The 23,351-nt window shown below is 43.8% G+C and overlaps 2 protein-coding genes across 4 annotated transcripts in view; one reads left to right on the forward strand and one right to left on the reverse strand.

Moving 5' to 3' along the window:
- The window catches only part of COG5 (component of oligomeric golgi complex 5), a 480,035-nt gene extending 478,811 nt beyond the window's left edge, over positions 1–1,224 (reverse strand). Inside the window, exon 1 of the mRNA XM_040343536.1 lies at positions 1,090–1,224. Within this exon, the coding sequence (XP_040199470.1) occupies positions 1,090–1,192 (103 nt within the window). The 5' untranslated portion in view covers positions 1,193–1,224. The remainder of the gene's footprint in view (positions 1–1,089) is intronic.
- DUS4L (dihydrouridine synthase 4 like) lies at positions 1,212–22,470 on the forward strand. Of its 3 annotated transcripts, none has more exons than XM_040343542.1 (7): positions 1,212–1,306; positions 2,425–2,556; positions 5,623–5,744; positions 10,173–10,290; positions 12,061–12,183; positions 15,243–15,469; positions 22,064–22,470. In XM_040343542.1, exons 2-7 carry the CDS (start codon positions 2,426–2,428, stop codon positions 22,309–22,311), a joined length of 969 nt encoding a protein of 322 aa, XP_040199476.1. In that variant the 5' UTR covers positions 1,212–1,306; position 2,425; the 3' UTR covers positions 22,312–22,470. The 3 variants fall into 3 exon arrangements, with proteins under 3 accessions (XP_040199476.1, XP_040199477.1, XP_040199475.1); XM_040343541.1 differs by lacking the exon at positions 1,212–1,306 and adding an exon at positions 1,327–1,459; XM_040343543.1 differs by lacking the exon at positions 2,425–2,556 and having other exon boundaries at positions 1,228–1,306.
- The last annotated feature ends 881 nt before the right edge of the window (positions 22,471–23,351 follow it).

Raw genomic sequence — 23,351 nt, forward strand, 5'->3', positions numbered from 1 at the left:
AAAAGTCCCGGACCATTTTTTTCAGGCGACATTGGCGTTCGGCCATAGACAGCAATGGGAAGGCTTTGTCAAAAAAAAAAAAGTACACACTCGCGGCGTATCTTGTCGCGGAGGTGTGAATGCAGCCTTAAAGTGGCTGTAAAGGCTGAAGATTTTTTAACTTCATGCACTCTATGCACAAAGGTAAAAAAAAAAACATTCTGTGCAGCTCCCCTCCTTCACCCCACCACCACCAAGTACTTACCCAAGTCCGATCTCGATTGAGACAAGACCTGGGGCTATCCTGGCTCTCTCTACTGATTGGCTGAGAGGCCACAGCAGGAGCCATCGGCTCTTGCTGCTGTCCATCACAGCCAGTGAGGCTGAACCATGTTCTCTGTGTTTTATGGATACAGAGAGCCGGGTTTAGGAGCGAGCACACACAAGTATCCCCACAGCAAGGGGCCCAAAGCCCCAGTGAGGCACCCGAAAAGAGGAGGATCAGGGCTGCTCTGTGGAAAACCATTGCACAGAGCAGGCAAGTATGACAGGTTTGTTATTATAACAACACTTTACTTTAAAGGTATTCAAAGTCTAACGTCTTTGGTCTTTTCCCTACCAGCCCTCTAGTGTTCTTCTTATGATGTAATAATATACTTTATAAGCCCCATGGATACAGCATTGTCCTCTTTTCGCACTTTTCTTACTCCATGTACCATCACACGCCGTCATCTTCAATGTTTATGTCACAGGGAGCCAGCCACCCAACAATGCTGTGCCAGCTCTCCGCTGAGAGATGCCCTCATGAATGGGAAGTGATGCCTCCTTGGGTAATGGAACGCTGGTATCCCAATCACTAGGAACCCAAAACACGCCAGCGCTCATCCCTACTGACCATGCACAGCTGCTGCACACCCTGTCTGCTCCATTCTTAGTCATTCCTGTGTTTGTTATGATACAGTACAGCAATAGATTACTATTAACCCAACAACACTCCCACCTGTCCTCTCAGCACATGCAAGTGGAATGTTCTGAGGCTCGGTGACAACATTCAGCAAGTAGTTGTCACCTCTCTCAGAAGTGACATGGAGGTGTCCCATCCCCACTCACCGTCCCGTAACATCTCCCTGACAGGCAGCGCTCCCCCTGCCTCTGTACCGTCTCTCCCCTCCATGTCAGCAACTCTGTCACTGCCAACCACATGTGACGTCATCACCCCGCGCACAGACCGGCGGGCGCACACGTGTACGTCACATGAGGAAGAGAGCATGCTGTGTAGTGACAACAGCTGAGGAGACCGCGGTCCTTTACTGGCTGTGCCTGGACGGTATGTACTATTCTACAGCATTCCAGCGGCGTCCAGTATTCTTATCTCCATGACAGGGAGAGACACACAGCCGGCTATGGGGTGAAATGGGGCTGCCTACAGCAGCCAGCGCTGATCCACCAGGAAGTAAAACGCTGCAGTTACTATGACAACGTATGCTCATGTCTTCATGAATCAGCCCAGCAGTATAATATCTCTATTGCTCGTCATTTATTGTACTTACTTGTCTGTCAGAATGTATAAAAAAGGAACTAAACCCGTCCATTTAATGGTTTCACAAACTGTCACATTCCTGGCATGCTGTGAATGATAACTGTCACATCTGCTTTCAACCAAACTGTCACTCCATCAAATGGCTGGTGTCATAACTGATCACATGTGCAGCATCATGGCAGTTGCAGATCAGAGGCCACAATGGCAGCTTCCTTGACTGAAATGGATAGGAGGGTTTAGTTCCCCTTTTTAAAGTAAAATGGTTTGATTTGTAACACTGTTCAGTTGAAAGTTGTCATTTTGTGTCAGATTCTTATCTAGGTGGTAATAGGTAGGGGTGTTGAAAATAATCGTAGCATCGTGATTCAAGAGGAAGTAAACCCTGATGGCTTTTACTTCCTCTTTATTAGATAAAGCCTAATGGGCTACTGTGCATTGCATAATAGCCCATTATGAAACTGAAGCCTGCGATGTCACCGCTGTCCCCTCTGGCACGAACCGTCCATCTTTACCCCTCTTCCTTCCGGTGCTGCTAACTCTGGCTCTGTGACTGTCCGGAGTCGCGTTACATCACTCCCGTGAGGGAGCCGGCAATCATGTCATGATTCCTTTAGAAAGGGCACGATCGTGCCCTTTCTAAACTGTGCATGCGCCGATTAGATCGGCACACTCGTACATTGTAAATATCTCCTAAACCATGCAGGTTTAGGAGATATTTCCAGCACCTACAGGTAAGCCAGGCAATTCAAATCCAAGCTCTGTGTTACAGCAGGAGATCCCCGCTCTCTGTGATCCAGGCACTGATAGGCTACATTGATGGGCACCGATGAGGCTGCATTGGTGGGCACTGTTGAGGATGCATTTGATGTGTAATAGTGAATGAGGTCTTTGTGTTCTCTCTGCAGGATGAATCACTCTCCAGTCCTCATGTATCTGCCACAAGGAGATGACAGAAATGGGCTTCCTCAGAATCCACTGGAACTCTTTGGTACCAATAAATTAGTGAAAATATGTGCACCAATGGTTCGATATTCCAAGTAAGGGTCAGCATGCTTGTGAATGTGATGGATGTATTGATGCTGAGTATTGATGTGTTCGGATCATAGTCCAAACCCACCCGAGCATGCCTGCCAGGAAGGTGTTGTTGTACCGGGCCAACCATCTGTAGCGGGGCATTCCTACCTGGCAGCCGCCCATGTACAAGGGGCAGGTATATGTGTGGGGCAGAGAATGCCTCAGCCACTTATGATTGGCTGACTAAAGCGACATATTTCTTTGAGCTCTCTTATGCCTGTTTTTTACAAGCAGTCCAATCAGGTTCACCTCTCAGTTTTTCAGACAGACACGATTGGATCCTCCGTTGTCCTCTATAGAGCGGCATTCTACATTCCATCTGGCAAACACAAAAAGAAGGGGATCTGTTTCCCTCCGTCTGGACGGATCAGGTTGGAGGGCAGTAGAATGTAAAATCCGACTGCCCAAAGAGCAGAGATGGCTGTGTCCATGTCAGCTCTGCATAAGTGGAGTGGATACAAACCTGTCATCCACTCACTCCATTATGGTCAGCAGGGGTTCAGAGAACAGATCCCCTACTGAGAAAAACAGATCCAGCCCATGTGAAAGGGTCCTTATGGGCGGGTTCACACCAGAGCCGTCATTGTGCGTTAAGTGCCATTTGGCCTAAAAGCAAAATGCTATGTGTGGTGGAAAACTAACACTGCACATTACCCTGAACTAGGGATGAACCGATACCATTTTTATAACACAGAGTACGAGTACTGATACTCTTTTGCAGGTACTCGTCGATACCAACTACCAATACCTATCGCCTAGGAAGAGGGGTGGTTTGAGAGGTGGCGGTAGTTGAGGGTGGGGTGAAATAGGGATTGTGGGGTGGGAGAGTTGGGATAAAAAAAGTCTGTGATCGCTGGGGGGGAAGAGGATGGGGATAGGAGGGTTATTGGGAAACATGGGGACAGGGGTGACAGCTGGTAGAGGGAAGGAGGAGGCAACAGGCAGAAGTGACTTCAGGCATTGTAAAGGAGACAGTCGGGGACTGCAGGCATGGTACAGGAGACAGTCGGGGACTGCAGGCATGGTACAGGAGACAGTCGGGGACTGCAGCCATGGTACAGGAGACAGTCGGGGACTGCAGCCATGGTACAGGAGACAGTCGGGGACTGCAGCCATGGTACAGGAGACAGTCGGGGACTGCAGCCATGGTACAGGAGACAGTCGGGGACTGCAGCCATTGTACAGGAGACAGTCGGGGACTGCAGCCATGGTACAGGAGACAGTCGGGGACTGCAGCCATGGTACAGGAGACAGTCGGGGACTGCAGCCATGGTACAGGTGTCTCTCGCCTGAAAGGAGCTGGCCGGACAGCACACGGAGGAGGGAGAAAGCCCTGCTGCTCAGTACAACAGCATACCACGGTACAGTGTCTTCATACAGAGCCCCTGTTCTCTGCCTCAGCATACAGCCAGGGAGAGCGCGGATCCAGTGCTCCGTGTGGCCGGGAGTCAGAGGTGGAGGAGGGAGGTGTGCAGTGCGGAGACAAGGCCGGTGGGCTGTTAGGACAGGAAGCCTGGCGCGCCTTCACCAAGGGATGCCACTGGGAGGAAGCAGCGAGGATGGCACTGTCCGGAGGGGAGGAGGAGGTGGTCCGCTCCAAAGCGACGTCACTTCCAGTATCGGTTTTCGGAGCATTTTTGCGAGTGTCGTTGCCGACACTCGCGAAAATGGCTAGTATCAGCGCCGATACCAGTATCGGTGCATGCCTACTCTGAACACACTACCAACAGGGTCAGCAGGGAGAGGAAATCTGGTCAGAGTTGATGGGAAAATTGATGGAGCCAAATACAGGGCAACCTTAGGAAAAGACCTGGTAGAGTCTGCAAAAGACTTGAGACAGAGGTTCATCTTCCAGCATGACAATGACCCTAAACATACAGCTACAATGGAATGGTTTAGATCAAACCCTATTCCTGTGTTAGAATGGCCCAGTTAATCAGCAGTGAAGGATGGGGATGTCGCAGGTAATAAGCACAAGACACACCATAAGATAACACAGCTCAACAAAAATGCATTCAAACGCATTGAAAATGCACATCAAGGCATTACAACAAAGCACTTTAATGCATCTCAGCATAGATGCATAATGATTGAACTGTGACATGAACATTTTCATAATTTTTTAATAACCACTTTAGCTCTCCTACCTGCATACCCCTTTTTGACCAGAGTCATTATTACATTTCCACTATGGGACTGTTTCTTAAAGTGGATATAAACCTGATTCATGAAATTCTATCTGGGCACATATATCTGTAGTGTTTTCTTATCTCTCTCCAAAGAACTAAGCCCTGTAGCTGTCTCTTGCTCTGTTAATAGATTTGCAGTCAGCTTGCTGAGCAGAGCTCGGCACATTCCTTTTTTCCTCTGCCTATGAGGAGAGGGTCGTGTGCCTTTTTTCCAATCAGCTGTTCTGGCTGTTTTGATTCTCTGCGGTGTGAGGCTGGGTTCACACTAGTGTGATGTGGGAACCCTGCAATTCCACTGCGGGTTTCCTCATTGCACCCTGCCATATGCGAACTGCTGGGGAGTGTCAATACATTGTTAATGACACCCCCATTTCAGCTCGCATATCGCACTGCGAACTATCAGTTCGGACATAAATTGGATCGCATAGCTGTGAACACCCATGCAATCTAATTCTGGTGCGGACCAAAAAAAGGGTTCTGTGCGAGTTTAGTCCTAATGCAAAGCGATTTCAGCAATACTATCTGTGATATCACATGCGACCTCGCACAGCGCACCAGTGTGAAACACCCCTTAACCAGGAAGAGAAAAATCTGTAAGACGAAGAGCACTTTCTAAAGGATATATACAGATAAAGAAAGCAGATATACATGTAAAACTTATATAGGGAGATTTGTTTCATCTCTTTATCATCTGAAGCTGTTTATATGTGAGGGTTTACATCCACCAAGTGATAATATTGTCATTACCTAAGATAACAAATGTTACAAAAATGATAACAAAAATAACAAGTAAATCTGTTCTAAATGAATTTAAATATGGTGTCTTCTTTCCTGTTACAGACTGGCTTTCAGGACCTTGGTAAGAAAGTATGACTGCGATTTATGTTATACACCGATGATAGTTGCTGCGGACTTTGTCAAGTCTACCAAAGCAAGAGACAGCGAATTCACCACAAACCAAGGTACCCATCTGAGCACGTAAACAAAATGGCACAGTGCTTATTTGAATCGCTGTTGTCATCACTTCTACCCCGCATCCAACATATAAGGAGTTTATCTATCACTTTAAGACAGGGATCTGCAATTAGTGGACCTCCAGCTGTTGCAAAACTACAAGTACCATCATGCCTGCCTCTGCCTCTGGTTGTCATGCTTGTGGCTGTCAGAGTCTTGCTATGCCTCATGGGATTTGTAGTTCTGCAGCAGCTGGAGGTCCGCTAATTGCATATCCCTGCTTTAAGATATTGAGCAGAGCCATGTACTTCACTCCTTTTATCTCTCTGTGGCCAACATTGCATCCACTTATCCATGGGAACCAAAATCCTGTACTGGATTTCTAGCAGGTGCAGTTTAAAATATAGTAATATAATTCTAGTATAGTAATATTTGTCCATCTTCCATGCAGATATGTCAAACGTTTTGGCTCTGAGCAGTGCAAGATACATTCACAAGGACTTGTTGAAGATGTATATTGTTTTGCTTAGAAATAACCAGATATCTTTGCAAGTTTCATAAATGGCTTTTTTTGGATTTATCTAGATTGAATAAGCAGTGCTTTGCATTTAGCAACCTGGGCATAAATACATGATGTGCAGCGCAGTATTTTTTGTAATTTATTAATTCCTATGATGTCATGTAGTGCGCAAAATACAGTATATTTTCTCATTGAGGTATTTTGTAGAACAATGCTGCATTTTGGCCACTGGATGGAGCTGATGATCTAGATCTACAAATAAAAGTATAACTAAATGCAAAACTTTCAGTTTTGTATAGGTGGAGACTGGAGATGAACCAATGCCAGTTATTTTGTATTTCTGCCTGTGCCTCCATTAAAGTGGTTGTAAACCCTTTACAATCACTTTTAACCTACAGGTAAGCTTACCTGTAGGTGCTTGAAATATCTCCCAGACCTGCACGGTCTAGGAGATATTTGCAAATCGTCGTAAGGCAATTTCTTCTGCACATGCGCCGGAGTTAGAAAGGGCACGCTGTGCCGTTTATAGGTCGGGTCATGCTATTAAAGGCGGCTCCCGTGCGCATGCGACTCTGGCCAGTCACAGGGCCAGAGTTGGCAGCCCTGGAAGGAAGAGGAGTGAAAAATGGACGCTCGCTACTAGCGAAGAAGACAGGGACATCACAGGCTTCTCCTGCAGGTATGTGTCACATAATGGGCTACTATGCGATGCATAGTAGCCCATTATGATTTACCTTTGCAGGGAAACAAAGAGGAAGTAACACCCATCAGGGTTTACTTCCTCTTTAAGAAGATTCACCCTCTCTATTTGCCCTGTTTTACCATTATCATTGAAAGTAAAAGAAATAGGTTGTCCCCAGAAAAGTAATTAAGGGGAAAGCTTCCCATCATTAGTTCTAATGATTTTGGGGTCCTCAAGAAATTCCCTTAATTTGCAGGGATTTCCTCTCACTTCCTGTTTGGCTATGGGACAGGAAGTGAAGGGAAATCATGTACATGTATGTCTCCAGCTTAATGGCACACAGAGCCACTCCCGCGACACCGAACTCCCCATACCTGGCCGCTCGCAATGTAAAAAAATTACCTGATCACAGGATTAAAAAAAAAAAAGAATAAAAATGTGTGTGTGTGTGTGTGTGTGTATATGTATGTATATATATATATATATATATATATATATATATATATATATATATATATATATATATATATATATATATATATATATATATATATATATATAAAAATGCTTTAACATACTGTCGACACATTAACAGGAAGGTTTAGGACTTTAGATGAGGCAGATGATCAATAGTAAGATACAAATTTAATTTATTCAAATAGTAAACATTACAGACAATGTATGAGAATGTTAGAATAAAATAAAAAGGCAATTTCATATATGTACAAAATATACAAAACATCAGTGCTTCACATATGCATACATGCATGAACATTAAAGCAGTCCATGCCAATGACCCATCCTTGTTCTGGTAATTGGAATACCAAATAGCATGTTGGTATCCTGTCCAACATTGATGGCGTATAATACATATATCATTAGCGTATCATACTTGGGTGATTAGTAGTTTGAGTAAATATTGGCATCCCATATAGCTTGATGCGTTTCATGGTTGAGACAACTCATCAGGAGAAGATTCCTTTTAATATGTCTAAAAAGAACATAATGGTAGGTCAGGTATATGGTAAAAGAACAACACAACAGGAAATTCATTTTTGGACAGGAAGGAGAGGATGACCCATCCTGGTCACTTACATGACATACGAGAGGGAGGAATATGCAGTTGAATGGAATGGGGACCTCTGGATAGGTCTGTCATGGGAACTGAGGTGGCAAAACCCACACATGAAACGGGCACGCACACAATGTACCCTAGGACAAAAGAGTCTCCATAAGTAATGGGTATTAAAATGTCTATAAACATTCCTTGGTTGAGATGAGTATTTAAGAAGTATGAATAGTGGGGGGTGATGAATGCACCACTATACCCAGGAGGTGGGGAACAATAACTCAGTGGGCCTTGATGTAAAGGACAATGCCACAGATCATGATCTAAGGGGGAACTCAGCACTCCCCTTTACATCAGAGTTCCCACTTGCATCGGGGTCTGCAGCATTGTCCTTTACATCAGGGTCCACAGAGGAAATCCTGCAGACGCTGATGTAAAGGGGAACAGTGGGAATTTTAATTAGAGGGGGGGGGGCTCTGGTCACCAGAGATTACCTTCCGCAGAGTGAATACTGATATAAGGGGGAACCTTTATTTCAATGCCCCCTTACATCAGTGACCCCCTCCTCAGACTGACATTTTCTCAGGTGCATCGTGCAGGGCTCAGTCAGGCAACTCCAGCTTGTCAATTCTGGTTTTATCCTATAGTCTCCTCTACACAGACCACACACATCTGACTTCTCTTGTGATCCCCAATCTGGCAGCGCTCTCCTCTTCAGGCTCGGAGACTGCAGAAACAGTAAAAGATGAGATGGTCAAAGATTGCAGACATGGCACAGGACATGGTCAGAGGATGCGGACATGGCACAGGACATGGTCAGAGGATGTGGACATGGCACAGGACATGGTCAGAGGATGCGGACATGGCACAGGACATGGTCAGAGGACATGGTCAGAGGATGCGGACATGGCACAGGACATGGTCAGAGGATGCGGACATGGCACAGGACATGGTCAGAGGATGCGGACATGGCACAGGACATGGTCAGAGGACATGGTCAGAGGATGCGGACATGGCACAGGACATGGTCAGAGGATGCGGACATGGCACAGGACATGGTCAGAGGATGCGGACATGGCACAGGTGGTGGTTAGAGGCTGCAGACAGGATACAGGAGATATCAGAGAGACGGCAGACAGAGATTGGATACAATGATTTTGTACAATCTCACCACTGCCATTTTTGTCTGGAAACTGCTGTCTGTGCCTGTCTGTGGCAGCCAGTCAAGCAATGGATGGATGTTGCAGCCAGGCCAGGGGTCCAGTGGTTCAAAACAAGTTGGCTTGTATCTATGCATGCACAGCTGCATGCCACTCACTCGCCAGGGGGCTGCACTGCAGCCAGGGCAGTGTGTGACGCTCAGTGCTGGACAGTGGCCCTGGTCAGGGGGCCTTACGTGGCCATCCAGGGGGTCGGCCAGGCTCCACAGAGCCCTGCACGGTCCATCTCTCGCAGTGCTATTTGACGTCATCAGCGGGAATGGGGGCGAGCCAGGCGGCGTGGAGCGGGCTCATGATCGGATTGTCTCTGGGATTTCCAGGGTGGGCGCTGCACATGTGCAGTTCTCACCTGAGCCCGTCACAGCCATTTTTACTGCCACTGTTCGACTCCTACGGACATTTACGGGCACCGTAAAAGTGCCCTGTTTTTACGGGCTGCCCGTAAATCTACAAGCGTTTGGCAACACTGCATACCATAGAGATCCTATATTGCATGTGCAGGTTTAAAAGACCACATTTAGACTACATATACAGATATATTACTTTGGGAAGATTTTCCTCCACTCCCTGTTGTGGCATTGGAAAATCTCTCTAGCAGAAGCACTAAAAACCTGTTTAGTTTCCTACACTTCTCCACTTGTTTTGGAGTTTTTCTACAGACATTAAAGGGTCTATTTATACATATTTTTAACAAAAGATTCACACATTTTTCCATTTGAATCCAAATAGGAAAATGTGTGAATTTTGGGTGAAATCCTTATATATATATATATATATATATATATATATATATATATATATATATATATATATATATCTATCCCCTAAATGTTCAGGCAAATGACACTGTCATACCCAGTGACAGCTAGTCTTTATCAGCTAACTGCTTTTATTCCTTTTTACTGACATTTTCTAACAGACAAACATTTTGTAACTTTATCTTAGGAGATCATCCTCTTGTTGTGCAGTTTGCTGCTAAAGAAGCAAAGGTTTTAGCTGATGCAGCCCATCTTGTAAGTCCTTTTGCTGGTGGCATTGATCTGAATTGTGGGTGTCCTCAGAGGTAAGTCTGATCTTTCTATAGCCAGTGTTATTTATAATTGGTATTTTGACTGATACCATGTTACTTTTATCTTTTGGCTTACAAAAACATTACTGTGGTACAGTTCTGCAGTCTGGGACATCCAGCATGTTTGTTGATTGGTTGAGTTTCAGTGACTTTTTTTAACCAAAGTCTCTGTAGAGCACAAGGCAGCTGTCAGGATACAGAACATTTAGTCATACCTGAAAAATTGGCAACAAGCTATTGTTTAAAGGCACACCGAAATATATAAAAAAATCTATTTATTTTAAATTCATAAAAAAAATTACCCATTGGGGCAAACATGTACATAACACACATAGAAAATACATAAATCCCATAAGGGACAGCAAAAGGAAATAAAAACGAAATTCCTCTGTTATAGACTGGAAAAGGCTTAGTATATCAACCCAAAGGAGGGGAAATTTCCATTCCAGTTGTCAGTAGTAACAGAGAAAGTAATACAAAAAAAAATGATTGTTTTCTCAGATAGGTAGCAGAATTCTCCTTCATGCATTCTGTATGCTTGTGTATGCACATATCTCTATACTTGGTGCCCACTACATTTCTTTGGTCAATATATGTATAGTTATTTCTGCATCGCAGCAAGTACAGCTGACTGGGTTTACTGGCTTTACTACAGACATATAGACTCAAGGGGACAACCCTCGGCAAAGTGCCACATCCCTATAGTTAAATACATACAGATAAAGAAATTCCCCTATTTTTTGGGGGACTTTTAAGGCACTTGAATTACAAAAATATATATGAGAAGGGAGATGTGTAAAAACAGAATTTATTGGTGCATTAACATATAAAAAGAAGAGACATGGCTAAATAGTCTACTTGTACACCAACTGTGAAATGTATGAAAAGATGATGAATCTTCCTCCACCCGACACGTTTTGGAGAGTTCACGTCTCCTTAATCTGGGTATGGGGATTATCATATAGTCAATCAAGTAGTGTTGTATGTAGGCATGCCATGTTTCAGTTAAAAACAAAGTTTGAAAGAATCTGTACTCTTGCCCATCATATTAGAGTGTGCAATATCATTATATTTCAGAGGCATAAAAGAGGAGAGAACGCCACCTATATGTAGGGAGCAGGTAACACTGAGGCCTTAGAGAGACAATCCCTGACCTTAATAAAGGTCTGGATTCACATGTAGTCCCTAATATGGATGTTATAGCAGGGCTTCTAGCCAGAGACCTAGATATTTGTGGTACCCTGCTTGGAATCTGGACCTGAGGACTGGACATTTATCTTCTATGTTCAAAAACTGGTGACTTACCACAAATATCACAAATTTTAATGTAACGTAGAACTAATGGCAACATTTTTTTTTCATTTTGGATAGAATAAGGGAGGGTTATAATCCCTGTCAGTATTGTAAGGGAGGGTTATAACCCCAGCCTTTTTTTTTTTTCGGTGTTCCCATTGGAAGATTTTCCCCCTATTCCCGTTCTGGTAACAACCCTCCTTAACTGGGATACACACAGCAGTAAACATACCTCACATATTCATAAAAAAAGAAATAAAAATAAAATGTTGGCTTTAGTTATACTTTAATGAAACCTATGGGTCTTACATGATTGCATTTAATCGCTACTATCAACCAGAACACTATGTATCGGGTTGGGTTAATTTGTCACCAATTTACTCCAGTTGTTTTTTTAGGTCTTTAATCCATTGCTCCATTCTATCATTTGTAGATTATGCATAATATTACTGTTGTGTTTTTCTTTAAAAGGTGGGCAATGTCTGAAGGCTATGGGGCTTGCCTAATAAACAAGCCTGATTTAGTCAGTGATATGGTGAGACAAGTACGAAACCGAGTTGAAAACCCAAACTTTTCAGTGTCAATCAAAATAAGGTAATGTTTAAAGTGGAATTCCAGGGAAAAGTGAGAATCTGCTCTAGAGTTCTGTGATTACTGTGGTTGACTCTTGTAGTATCAACTACTTAGTTTTATAATTTTCTGATTTAGAAACGGATATCTAATCAATCTCTCAGACCGACGATGGTTGATTTACCAAGCCGAATGTGGCTGCTCAGTGACACTTCCACGTACCATTGTCAGCCCCAGTTCTCCCCAGCCAGTTTGCTCCATTCTTCCCCACTCAGTCCCACCTCTCATTCCTCCCCTTGTGATGTATGCATGTCAAATGCTTGCATACAGTTTTCTGTCCCAGTACTCCCCAGCCAGTCAGCTCTACCCAACTCGGTCCCACCTTTTTGTGACGTATGCACATCATGTGCCTTCTCATGAATGGCGCTGGATGAGAATGAGAATGCACACGCCTATCGGCCACTCTGTATGTCAAAGAAGGGGATTGAGGTCATGTGACGGAGTATGCATCCTAAAAAAAAACATTTTTAGCTTTTGGAGTGTATCATAGAGGTTAATGATTGCTTAGAATTGTGGTGGGCTTCTCAAGGCAATAAAGCTTTATAACCACGTTTTATTTTTCACTTTGCTATATGCTATTGTAGTCTGAACAGGTTGTATTATTCTTTTTTTTTTTTAGACCCCCTGTTTCACCAGGTAACTTAGTGGAATACGTTGTTTTAAGCACACCTTTTGTTTTACTCTGCTAGAAGTGAGCCAAAACTTCAGTAGTCATAAGCTCTGGTAATACATTTTTAACCACTTCAGCTCCGGAAGGTTTTACCCACTTTCTGACCAGGCCGTTTTTTGCGATACGGCATCGATTTAACTGACAATCGTGTGAGGTTGTACCCAAATAAAATCTCTTTTTTTTTTTTTTTCCCACAAATAGAGCTTTATATTGGTGGTATTTGATCAAGTCTGCGTTTTTTATCTTTTCCGCTATAAACAAAAAAAGAGCAACAAATAAAAAAAATTATATATATTTTTTTTACTTTTTGCTATAATACATATCCCAAGAAAAAAAAATTATTTCATCATCAATTTCGACAAATATGTATTCTGCTACATATTTTTGGTAAAAAAATACCAATAAGCATATATAGATTGGTTTACGCAAAAGTTATAGCGTCTACAAAATAGGCATAGATTTAGGAACGTTTTATTTTTTTTACTGATATTAGCGGCGATCTGCAATTTTTAGAGGGACTGCGACATTGCAGCGGACAAATCTATCCCAAGCACCTCTGGCAGTCTCAAAGTTTTCTGTAATTGTCACTTTTGCTGAATAGCTTGGTTGACATGTATTTATGGACCACTTTTCTCCTTTCAGCAGAGCGCATAAGAGAATGCAGCTCTACCCATCCTAACGAAAAACGCCACCACACAAATCTTTAAAAGGAGGATCCACCCCAGTGTACACCAGGTCTTTACCTTTCTCTCAAGGTAATCCTAAAATCCATAGGCATCCCTCTTTTATGGCCAAGGCATGTACTGGAGCTCTTTCTCTCTAGTAATCGGGGATAGTCTGGATTGCCCAGTGACTTGTTGGCCGGTGGGGAGCGCTCTCCACTCCATATTCAGATTTAACTGCTAGTAATTAGAAATACTTCTACTAGAAATTCTTAAAGCCCCGTTGTGATCTGTCACCCAACTGTATCTTCTTATTTTTTTTATTGTAAAACACTTTCAATAAAAAATTTTTTTTTAAAAAGAGCTTGATGGTCAGTACCCTAAAAGTTCAAGTGGCAGCTTTTTAGACATGTTTTTTTGCAAGCTGCTTCTACCACCAACAACCCCTACCACCCAAACTGGTATGTTCTGTAGTATTCTCTTATTGTGCTGGTTTGAAAGACTACTGGAAAAATCTCTACTTATTGGTAACTTTCCTGGAGTCTTTCAGGATTGCAGCAACTACCTGCCCTTTTTTCCTCCGTCTAAAGGTTTGTGTGGTGGTGTTTTGGTGAGTAAGGTCACATTCACTCGTGTGCCGTCTTGAAAGACTCCTGAAAACAGTTACTTGGAAGTCTAATTTACATTTTTTTTCGTTTAATTATAATATTAAGCTTAAACTTCTAGATCATACTGTCAGATTGTTATGTATGTGTGTGGGGGGGGGGGGGGGGGGGGGGATTTGACTATGTGACCAGTGTAAACGATGTATGTTATTTTTAGATTGAGTGATAGAAAAAAAGATTTTCCAATATGTTCTATGTCTTGTCTATGTCACTAATCAGGGATGGGTCACTTTGACTTATAAAATAAATGTATAAGCTTATCATCTTGCATGTGCTCCAAAAGTTTTTAGACTGTCATGGGAAGAAAGAACGCAGTTGACTTAGTTCCAGGGTTGCTAGATCTCATGCTGCCAGCAACCACAGCAAGAGATCTACTAGTTTTGGATACTCTTGGGGGGGGGGGGGGGCCAACATCAGGCATAGAACTTATAAATACTATAACTACAATACTCAGATTGGCACATAGTTATTGCATGATGTTAGAATAAGCATTCATATAGACTATATAGATAATGAATCTTGTTTCTCTAATATGAGATCTTACTGTTCGAATAACTTGTTTTGTCACTTCAGAGTTGTACTGATATATACTGTGGTCTGTAACTTCGTTACCCAAGGTTTATGAATCTTAAAATTGAGACTTAAGCCTCGTACGCATGAAACAAAGGTCGGGAGACATTAGCTGGTTCAAAAATACATTCGGCCCGTGCGTATCTTTTGGACGAGCATGCAGAAAAAACAGCAGCTGACTGACTCCCGATCAGCCAATGGCGGAGAGTGCCAATTGGAGTGTTCTGGCAAGGGGGGGGGCATCACCCTGTCAGAACACAATAGCTCAGCAGGGGAGACTGCTATACTAACTGGGTTAAAAAATAAATAAAAAAAAGCTCATAGTGTGTACCAGGCTTTAGTCTTATTTGGATTTTTGGGCAATAGGCACCTGAATGATGGAAAAAGCTGATTTTTGAGATGGCATTATGGTAGCAAACTTTATGCCTAATGATAATATGTATGATTTTGTTTTAGGATTCATGCGGACATAACCAAAACAGTAGACCTTTGTCAAAAGGCAGAAGCTGCAGGTGTGTCTTGGATTTCAGTACATGGAAGATTTCCTGAGGAAAGGCATCAGCCTGTGCATTATGATGGGATAAAAGTTATTAAGGACACCTTATCTATACCTGTTGTTGCCAATGGTGATATTAAAAGTTTAAAAGAAGCAGAGAATATACATTGTATTACAGGAGCTGATGGTGAGATTGCAATTCTACTGAAAAGGGCATATATACAAATGCACAAAATGTAATTAACTAGTAACAAATGGCTGCCTAGGTTTGTGTACTGTATGCCATGATTGGTAGTAGAACTGCACGATTCTGGCTAAAATGAGAATCACGGTTTTCTTTTTTGCTTAGAATCTCGTGCGGTGCGCCGTACCCACAGAACCAGGTACGCCAGAAATTAGTCTTGTTCCGATCGGCGCACCGTTTGTACGCCGGCGTAGCGTAGGCGCACATTTACGCCGAGAACGCCCATCGCTCCCATTGATTTCCTAATCAAATATGCAAATGAGGGATATACGGAGATTCCCGAACGTACGACTGCCCGACGCAGGCTACGAGCGGTGCGCGTAAGCTGTTCGTCCGGTGTAAACTTGCCCCTCATAAAAGCAGGGGCAACTTTGCACCAGACGTGTGCAGGTCAGGCTGGAGAGCAGCTTTAGCAGCACCCTTACGGACGAGCTGAGCAACCACACTTGCAGGACAAGACTTCTGTATGCCAACATGCCAGGGGCAGGCATGGTCATAGCACAACTAGTGTGCGCCCAGGCACTTAGAAGGAGAAGGAGGAGGGCACGGCAGCGTTTTTACCGAACGCCATTAGACGTCTTGGCCATCGGGGAAGCAGAGGTGTATCGCCTCTTCAGATTTAACACTCAAGCCATCCAGGAAATAACCACAATCCTGCAGGATGACCAGCCCAACACACCGCTCACATGCAGTGCAGCCTCTGTTCAAGGTCATGGCAACACTCCATTTCCTGGCCACTGGATCTTTTCAGCGCACAAGTGGAGGTGTGGCTGGGATGTCACAAACCAGCATGAGCAGGTGTGTGCACCAGGTTGTCCCCGCAATCCTGAGACGCATGTCCAACCAAATCATCAGACCCACCCAGGAGCATCAGCGGAATAAGGCAAGGGCAGATTTTGTCAGAATTGCAGGATTCCCACGCACCATTGAGGCCATTGATTGCACCCATGTGGCAATACGGCCCCCCCGTGACCTAGAGCACATATTCCGCAATAGGAAGCACTGGCATTCCATCAATGTCCAGGTGATAGTCGATGCCCATGGCCTCATATGGCACGTCCGTGCCAAATACCCCGGATCCTGTCATGACAGCTATATATACCGCCAAAGCGAGATTCCAATGGAGTTTGAACAGAACGTGTATGGGGACAGCTGGCTGGTTGGTGAGTGACATGGGTGTCAGGTATGACTGTCCCCCCCCATGATGCAGACATCACGAGGGGCACATGCACGACTAACATCCTCCTGTCTTTTCCCTTACAGGTGACTCTGCATATGCACTGGGACCCCATCTAATGACCCCATTCCGGAACCCCCAAACCCCAGGAGAGGAAAACTACAATGCTGCGCAAATACGCACCCGTGCAGTGGTGGAACAAACCTTTGGCCTCCTGAAGTCCCGTTTCCGATGCCTGGATAAGTCTGGGGGTACCCTGTTGTATTCCCCAGACTTTGTGTGCCAGATCATCGGGGCATGTTGTATTCTGCACAACTTCGCAGTGAGAAGGGGCCTGCAGATTGAGCTACGTGATGACCTGACCCCCCAACCCGACAATCCACCCCTGCCTGAGGGTACCCCATCTGCTGAGGGATCAGCAATCAGGAGATGCCTCGTTGAACATCTCTTTGAACGATAAACACACACATTAAACATGGCACAATGTGAATGCACGCGTGCACACCACTGTGGTCCCTAGCACACACCCCCCACATGCACATCGAATTGGATTAGACCCAATTAAACCACATGGTTTTAGGGAGCAGTAACGCCATGCCAAGGCTCCAATTATGTCACTGTACATTCATACACCTTTCACACGGCAGAGGGTGACACCCCTTTGCTGGCAGGAGTGTCACCCCCCCCCCATTCACACACCAGTCACACTATTCTGCACGCCTCACCGTGTGCATTTGTCAACAATAAATAAAAAACTCTTTACCAGAGCAATACTTAGAAAAATAAATAAAAAACTCTTTACCAGAGCAATACTTAGAAAAATAAATAAAAAACTCTTTACCAGAGCAATAATAATAATGAAAAAAAACTGGACACCTGTGGATGACACAAAACATTCACATGTTGGTGGACCCACAAACTTGTCACATATTCCCTTCCTCCCTCACATGCTACACACCAGATAGTAGAAATAAGCACACTTACCTGTCCTCAAGGGCGGATGAACAGAATCATAGCCCGGCATACCCTCAACTTGCACCCTGGTAAGGCACCGGGCAACTACCTCCTCATCTGGTGTCAGACGGACCCTTGAGGCAGGTCCCCCACCAGTGCCCCTGGCATGCCTCGCCATGAGGGCCATCTTGTCCTTGACCCTCCGCCTTAGATCATTAATCTTTTTGGCTATGTCTTTGGGCCTCCTTGCCTCATTGCCCACAGCATTCACTTGATCCGTTATCCTCTGCAGGATCTCATCCCTTCTCCCCTTGCTTGTCGTTTTACTCCTGGACCCATGGAGGCGGTCATAGTGCCTCTCCATGCCTGCGAGAATTATGGCCCTCTCATCATGAGCGAAATTCTTTTTCCTGCTCCTTGTACGCTAAGCAGACATGTCAAAGCACTGCAAAAGTAAGCTCACCACCAAGACTAAACTAACAGGTGTACTTTTGCACACGATGGGCGCATGTCTGGGCGTATTTATGCACTTGGTCGGAGCAACTCACAATCGCGTTGTGCGCATAGGGGCGGGGGACACCTGGTCACGTGACGGCGCATGCGCCGTCCGTTCAGACCATCATTTGCATAAGGTCACGGTTCATTTAAATGTATCACGCCCACTTCCTTCCTACTTTCACTTACGCCCACGAATTTGCACTACGCCGGCGCAAATTTGAACGCCTGTGCTTCGGGAATACGGCGCTTACCTCTCTTAGTCGGGACGGCGTAGCGCATCTTGGATGCGCTACGCCGGCATAAGGATGCATAGGGACTTGTAAGCAACAAGTGTCAGAAAAAGGTTTAGGCCCGGATTCACATACATTGGCGCATATTTATGCCGACGTAGCGCAGAGAGGCAAGCACCGAATTCACAAAGCACTTGCCTCCCAAACTGCGCTGGGTTTCCTCGGCGTAAGCCGGCGGTGGGCGTGAGCCATGCTAATGAGGCGTGACCCCATGCAAATGATGGGCCGAGTGCCATACAAGTACTTAAACTGAACGGCGCACTATCCCAGTGCGCATGCTCAGAATCACGTCGGAACTACTCCCTAAGATACGACGGATCACTGCCTACGACGTGAACGTAACCTACGCCCAGCCCTATTCACGTACTACGTAAACGACGTAAAATACAACGGCTGTGTTCCCTGGTCCATACCTTAGTATGAGTTGCGCCTTGTATATGGGGAATAACTTTACGCCGTACGTACGACTTCCGCAAACAGCGTTTATAATGCGTAGGGCGCAAGTACGTTCGTGAATCGGCGTATCTACCTCATTTGCATATGTGCATAGAAAATCAATGGGAGCGGCAAATGCGCCCAGCGTAAATATGCACCCACGATACGAAGGCGTAGGCAAGTTACGTCAGTCGTAGGAACGTGGTTCCGATGTTCTTCCTACCATGTCTCTGTATATACATTTCTGGTGCAATCACTTTAGCGCTGACTGTGGACATGTTCAGGGTTGTGTCAATGCAGTACTGATTATGTCTGTGCAGTCATATACAGTGCCTCCTTATGTTTCTTCGATACATACTGGGGTTGATTTACTAAAGGCAAAAATTCTATTTACTTTGCTGATTTTGTCTCTGCCTTGAAAAAGTATTCATTCCACTGCTGAAGGCACCATGAGATGTTCAAAGCTTGGGATATTTCTTTATTTTTTATAACCCAACCCTGCTTTAACCACCTACAGGTACGTTGCTTGCTCCATGACCGTGCCAGCGGGACCTGCGGATTCGATGTTTGCTGCTGTCCTGCGATCGTGTCACGGAGAGGCAGAACGGGGAGATGCCTTTGTAAACGAGGCATTTTCCTGTTCTGCCTACTGACAGGACACTGATCTACTGCTCCCTGTGATCGGAAGCAGTGATCAGTGTCGCTGGTAGCCCAGCCCCCTCACAGTTAGAATCACTCCCTAGGACGCACTAAGCCCCTTTCTTGCCCCCTACTGGTTAACCCCTTCACTTGCCAGTGTCATTTACACAATAATCAGTGCATTTTTATAGCACTGATCGCTGTATAAATGACAATGGTCCCAAAATAGTGTCAAAAGTGTTCGATGTGTCCGCCGCAATATCGCAGTGATGATAAAAATCAGTGATCGCTGCCATTACTAGTAAAAAAAAAAAAATAATAATAATAAAAATGCCATAAAACTATCCCCTATTTTGTAGATGCTATAACTTTTGCGCAAACCAATCAATATACGCTTATTGCTTTTTTATTACCAAAAATATGTAAAAGAATACATATCGGCCTAAACTAAGGAAAACTTTTTTGGGGGGGGGGGATTTATTTAAGCAAGAAGTAAAAAATATTCCTATTTTTCTTTTTTCAAATTGTCGCTCCTTTTTTTGTTTATATCGCAAAACATAAAAACCGCAGAATTGATACAAAAAAATCACTGGCGCTCAATGGGAAATAACTAATATCCCATGAAATACTTGAAACCCTTGTATGGGCTGCGAACAGTCCGTGCTGCAGAGATCCGGATACCCTGAAGTACCACAAATACACAAATACACCAAAAAGGAAAACTCTGCGCTCCTGAAAGTTCACCAATTATAAATCCACTTAATGTTTGTGAAGAAAAAAACATACATTAACACTTTAATTTTCGGAAGATCCAGTCCTTTATATGGTTAAAAAAGGGAAAGTTTCCACAATGTACACAATATAATAAAAAAAGTATAAAAAAAACTTTCCAAATGTCTGCATCAGACCAGCACCCTCTTCAGACTTCAAATGGTTAAAGCTTGCGGTTTTAGTTTGTGGGCTGTCTAGCAAGACATCATTAGTGCAAATGGTGAGCACAGTACATTACCCAGCCAGATGTAAACATCGATCGAATGTCCTTCTCCTGGCTGATGTGACAATGTCCGGGATCCTAGGCTCTCTCCTATGCGGGTCTGGAAGCTTCACAAGTAGATTTCAAGTAGATTTCATCCATGTTAAAAATGAGGTGAACTTGTGTAAGATTAGACAGGGACCTTACTCTTCTGTCTGGCATTTACCTCCCAAATGTTTCAGAATGGCGGTTATGGCCTTATTATTATATAGCTTGTCTTTCCACTGCCAAACAATGACCGTGTTGTTCTGGTGATCTTACATTGTGAACTTGCACCATTTTTATAAATTTACATTTTTAATACACAATGTTCATTATTGCTATTAATATATTGGCATTTGAAAGAGGTGAGTGTTCTAACACAAACTGTTAGCTCATATTACCCTTTATTTTTCATACAACATAAAAAGTTTTGTAAGGGGAAAGGGAATAGCCGCTCCAGGTGGGAACCCAGATGAATATCCTCCGTTGCAGACAACTCAGGTGCAGGCAATGCACTTAGCAAAGCAGGAACAAAAATTGTCTCTGGACAGCCGCACTCTGAACAAATTGAAGCCTTTTATTAAAAGGACAGCACTACAAGTCACAGCAAAATAAAATGAAACCTGTCTGCTGACGCGTTTCGCACTGAAACTAGTCCTTAGTCATAGACTAAGCACTAGTTTCAGTGCGAAACGCGTCAGTGTCTTTTTTTATTTTATTTTGCTGTGACTTGTAGTGCTGTCCTTCTTTTAATAAAAGGCTACAATTTGTTCAGAGTGCGGCTGTCCAGAGACAATTTTTGTTCCTATAAAAAGTTTAGTGCCATAAAGGAGTGACCGTATCTTTTTGTAATGCGTATAAAGGAGAGCTGAGATGGAAGGTAGAACTAGTTTTCTTACTACATGTGAACTATATTTTATATATTTACTTTTCATTGTAAAGTGGTTGTATTATGTACCTATTGTACTTAAAGCGGTGGTTCACCCTCCTTATCATCATTCTAGCATTACATTCGGCATCGTAGCGTGAGCTACAGTATGCCGGTCTTACATTTTTTATCCCCGTACTCACAGTGCTATTGCACATTGAAAATTCCGACTCCCGCGGGGAATGGGCGTGCCTATGGAGAGGGAGGATGATTGACGGCCGGCTCTGGCACGTCACGCTCCCCGAAGACAGCCGGAGTAGGTCTCGGCTCTTCACGGCGCCTACGCACAGGCTATGCGCAGGCGCCGTGAAGAGCCAAGCCTATTTCGGCTATTTCCGGAGAAGCGTGACGTGCCAGGGCCGGCCGTCAATCACCTTCTCTCACCATAGGAACGCCCATTCCCCGGAATCTTCAATGTGCAATAGCACAGTGAGTACGGGGATAAAAAATGTAAGACCGGCATACTGTAGCTCGCGCTACGATGCCGAATGTAATGCTAGAATAAAAAAAAATTTTTTTTTTTTTTTTAGTAGGGTGAACCCCCGCTTTAATGCATGCATTTTGTCATTGTGTATGACTATAGTCTTATTTTCTACAACAGGTGTTATGGCAGCCCGAGGCCTCTTGGCTAACCCAGCCATGTTTGCAGGCTATGAGGAGACTCCACTAACCTGTATTGAGGATTGGATTGACATAGCATTGGAACACGGAACACCTTTCACATGTTTTCATCATCATCTCATGTACATGATGGAAAGAATAAGCTCAAAACAAGAGAAGAGAGTTTTTAATGTGCTTTCTAGTACGTCAGCAGTTTTAGATTATTTAAAAAGCACGTATGGGGTGTGATGAATGTCTGTTGCTTTTTATCCTTTTAATTATTTGATTTTTAAATTTTTATATTCTTTCAGTATATTTATAACTGTTTTATTTTTACATAAATTGTAAATCTCAAAGAGCTGTATGAAGGTTTTGCACAATAAAAATATAATGACCAAAAAACTAGTATTACTTGTACTGGCATTTGAATCAATTTTTTTTTTTTTTTTTTTAAATGTTGTAAGAATAATATGATCCTGATGGGGAAAACGGACCAAGTGTTGTCAGGTTTATCAAAGTTTACCTCTAACCATGTCTTTGCTTTAAAGTAGAAACTAAGGGCCAAATTCTCAAAACCATGTGTAAATTTAGGATTATCTAACTTATGTCATTTAAGTTACGGCGCCCTAAGTTGGTGTCGTAACTACCGTATTCTCAGTGCATTTGCGCACAAAACTGCGCCATCCTTAACTTAAGTTTCAATGCCTAAGGCGTGGTTATGGCAAGTGGGAATGAAGTGGGCGTGCTTCATTGTAATGAGCCGTGACCCCATGCAAATGAAGTGCCGGCCGTACTGCGCATGCGCGCACGAATCTGGACCTCAATGCGCATGTGCAGAACTTTGGTCAGCGCAATCAGTGAGATAGGTAAAAGGCCAAGCGTACTTAGTTTGAAGATCGCCCTGTGTCTAAATAGCCCCAGTCAAACACACTTCAATTGCAAAAGTATTTCCCTGTGTTCCCTTCCTAAAGCAAGTTGCTTCTGCTTTGAACGTTTGTCAGTGTTTGTTGGTAAGATTGTTTTGTGAGAAAAGTGTTTGTGGAGTTGGAGGGTATAGTTGGTGTTTGTTTTTGCTAATTTGTTTTTTGTTTTGATTGTTTGCCTGTTTGTTTTTCCTAATAGTATTTTTTGGGTTTTGTTTAGATTTTTTGTTTTCCTTTTTTGCCTGTTTGTTTTCGAATTAATAGTAGCTGTCTGTCTATTTTTTATTTTGGCTTGTTTGTATTTTCTTTGGTGTGTGTGTGTATTGTTGTTTGTTTGTTGGCTGAGTTCCCTGTTGCTGGGTGTTG

This window comes from Rana temporaria, chromosome 3 (assembly GCF_905171775.1).
Source record: "Rana temporaria chromosome 3, aRanTem1.1, whole genome shotgun sequence".
Taxonomy (NCBI): Eukaryota; Metazoa; Chordata; class Amphibia; order Anura; family Ranidae; genus Rana; species Rana temporaria.

Bases quoted from the DNA above. Each gene is read 5' to 3' on its own strand.
- DUS4L (XM_040343541.1), top strand. The intron at 2,557-5,622 runs GTAAGGGTCAGC...TTCCTGTTACAG, and splicing joins CCAATGGTTCGATATTCCAA to ACTGGCTTTCAGGACCTTGG. The intron at 12,184-15,242 runs GTAATGTTTAAA...ATTTTGTTTTAG, and splicing joins TCAGTGTCAATCAAAATAAG to GATTCATGCGGACATAACCA.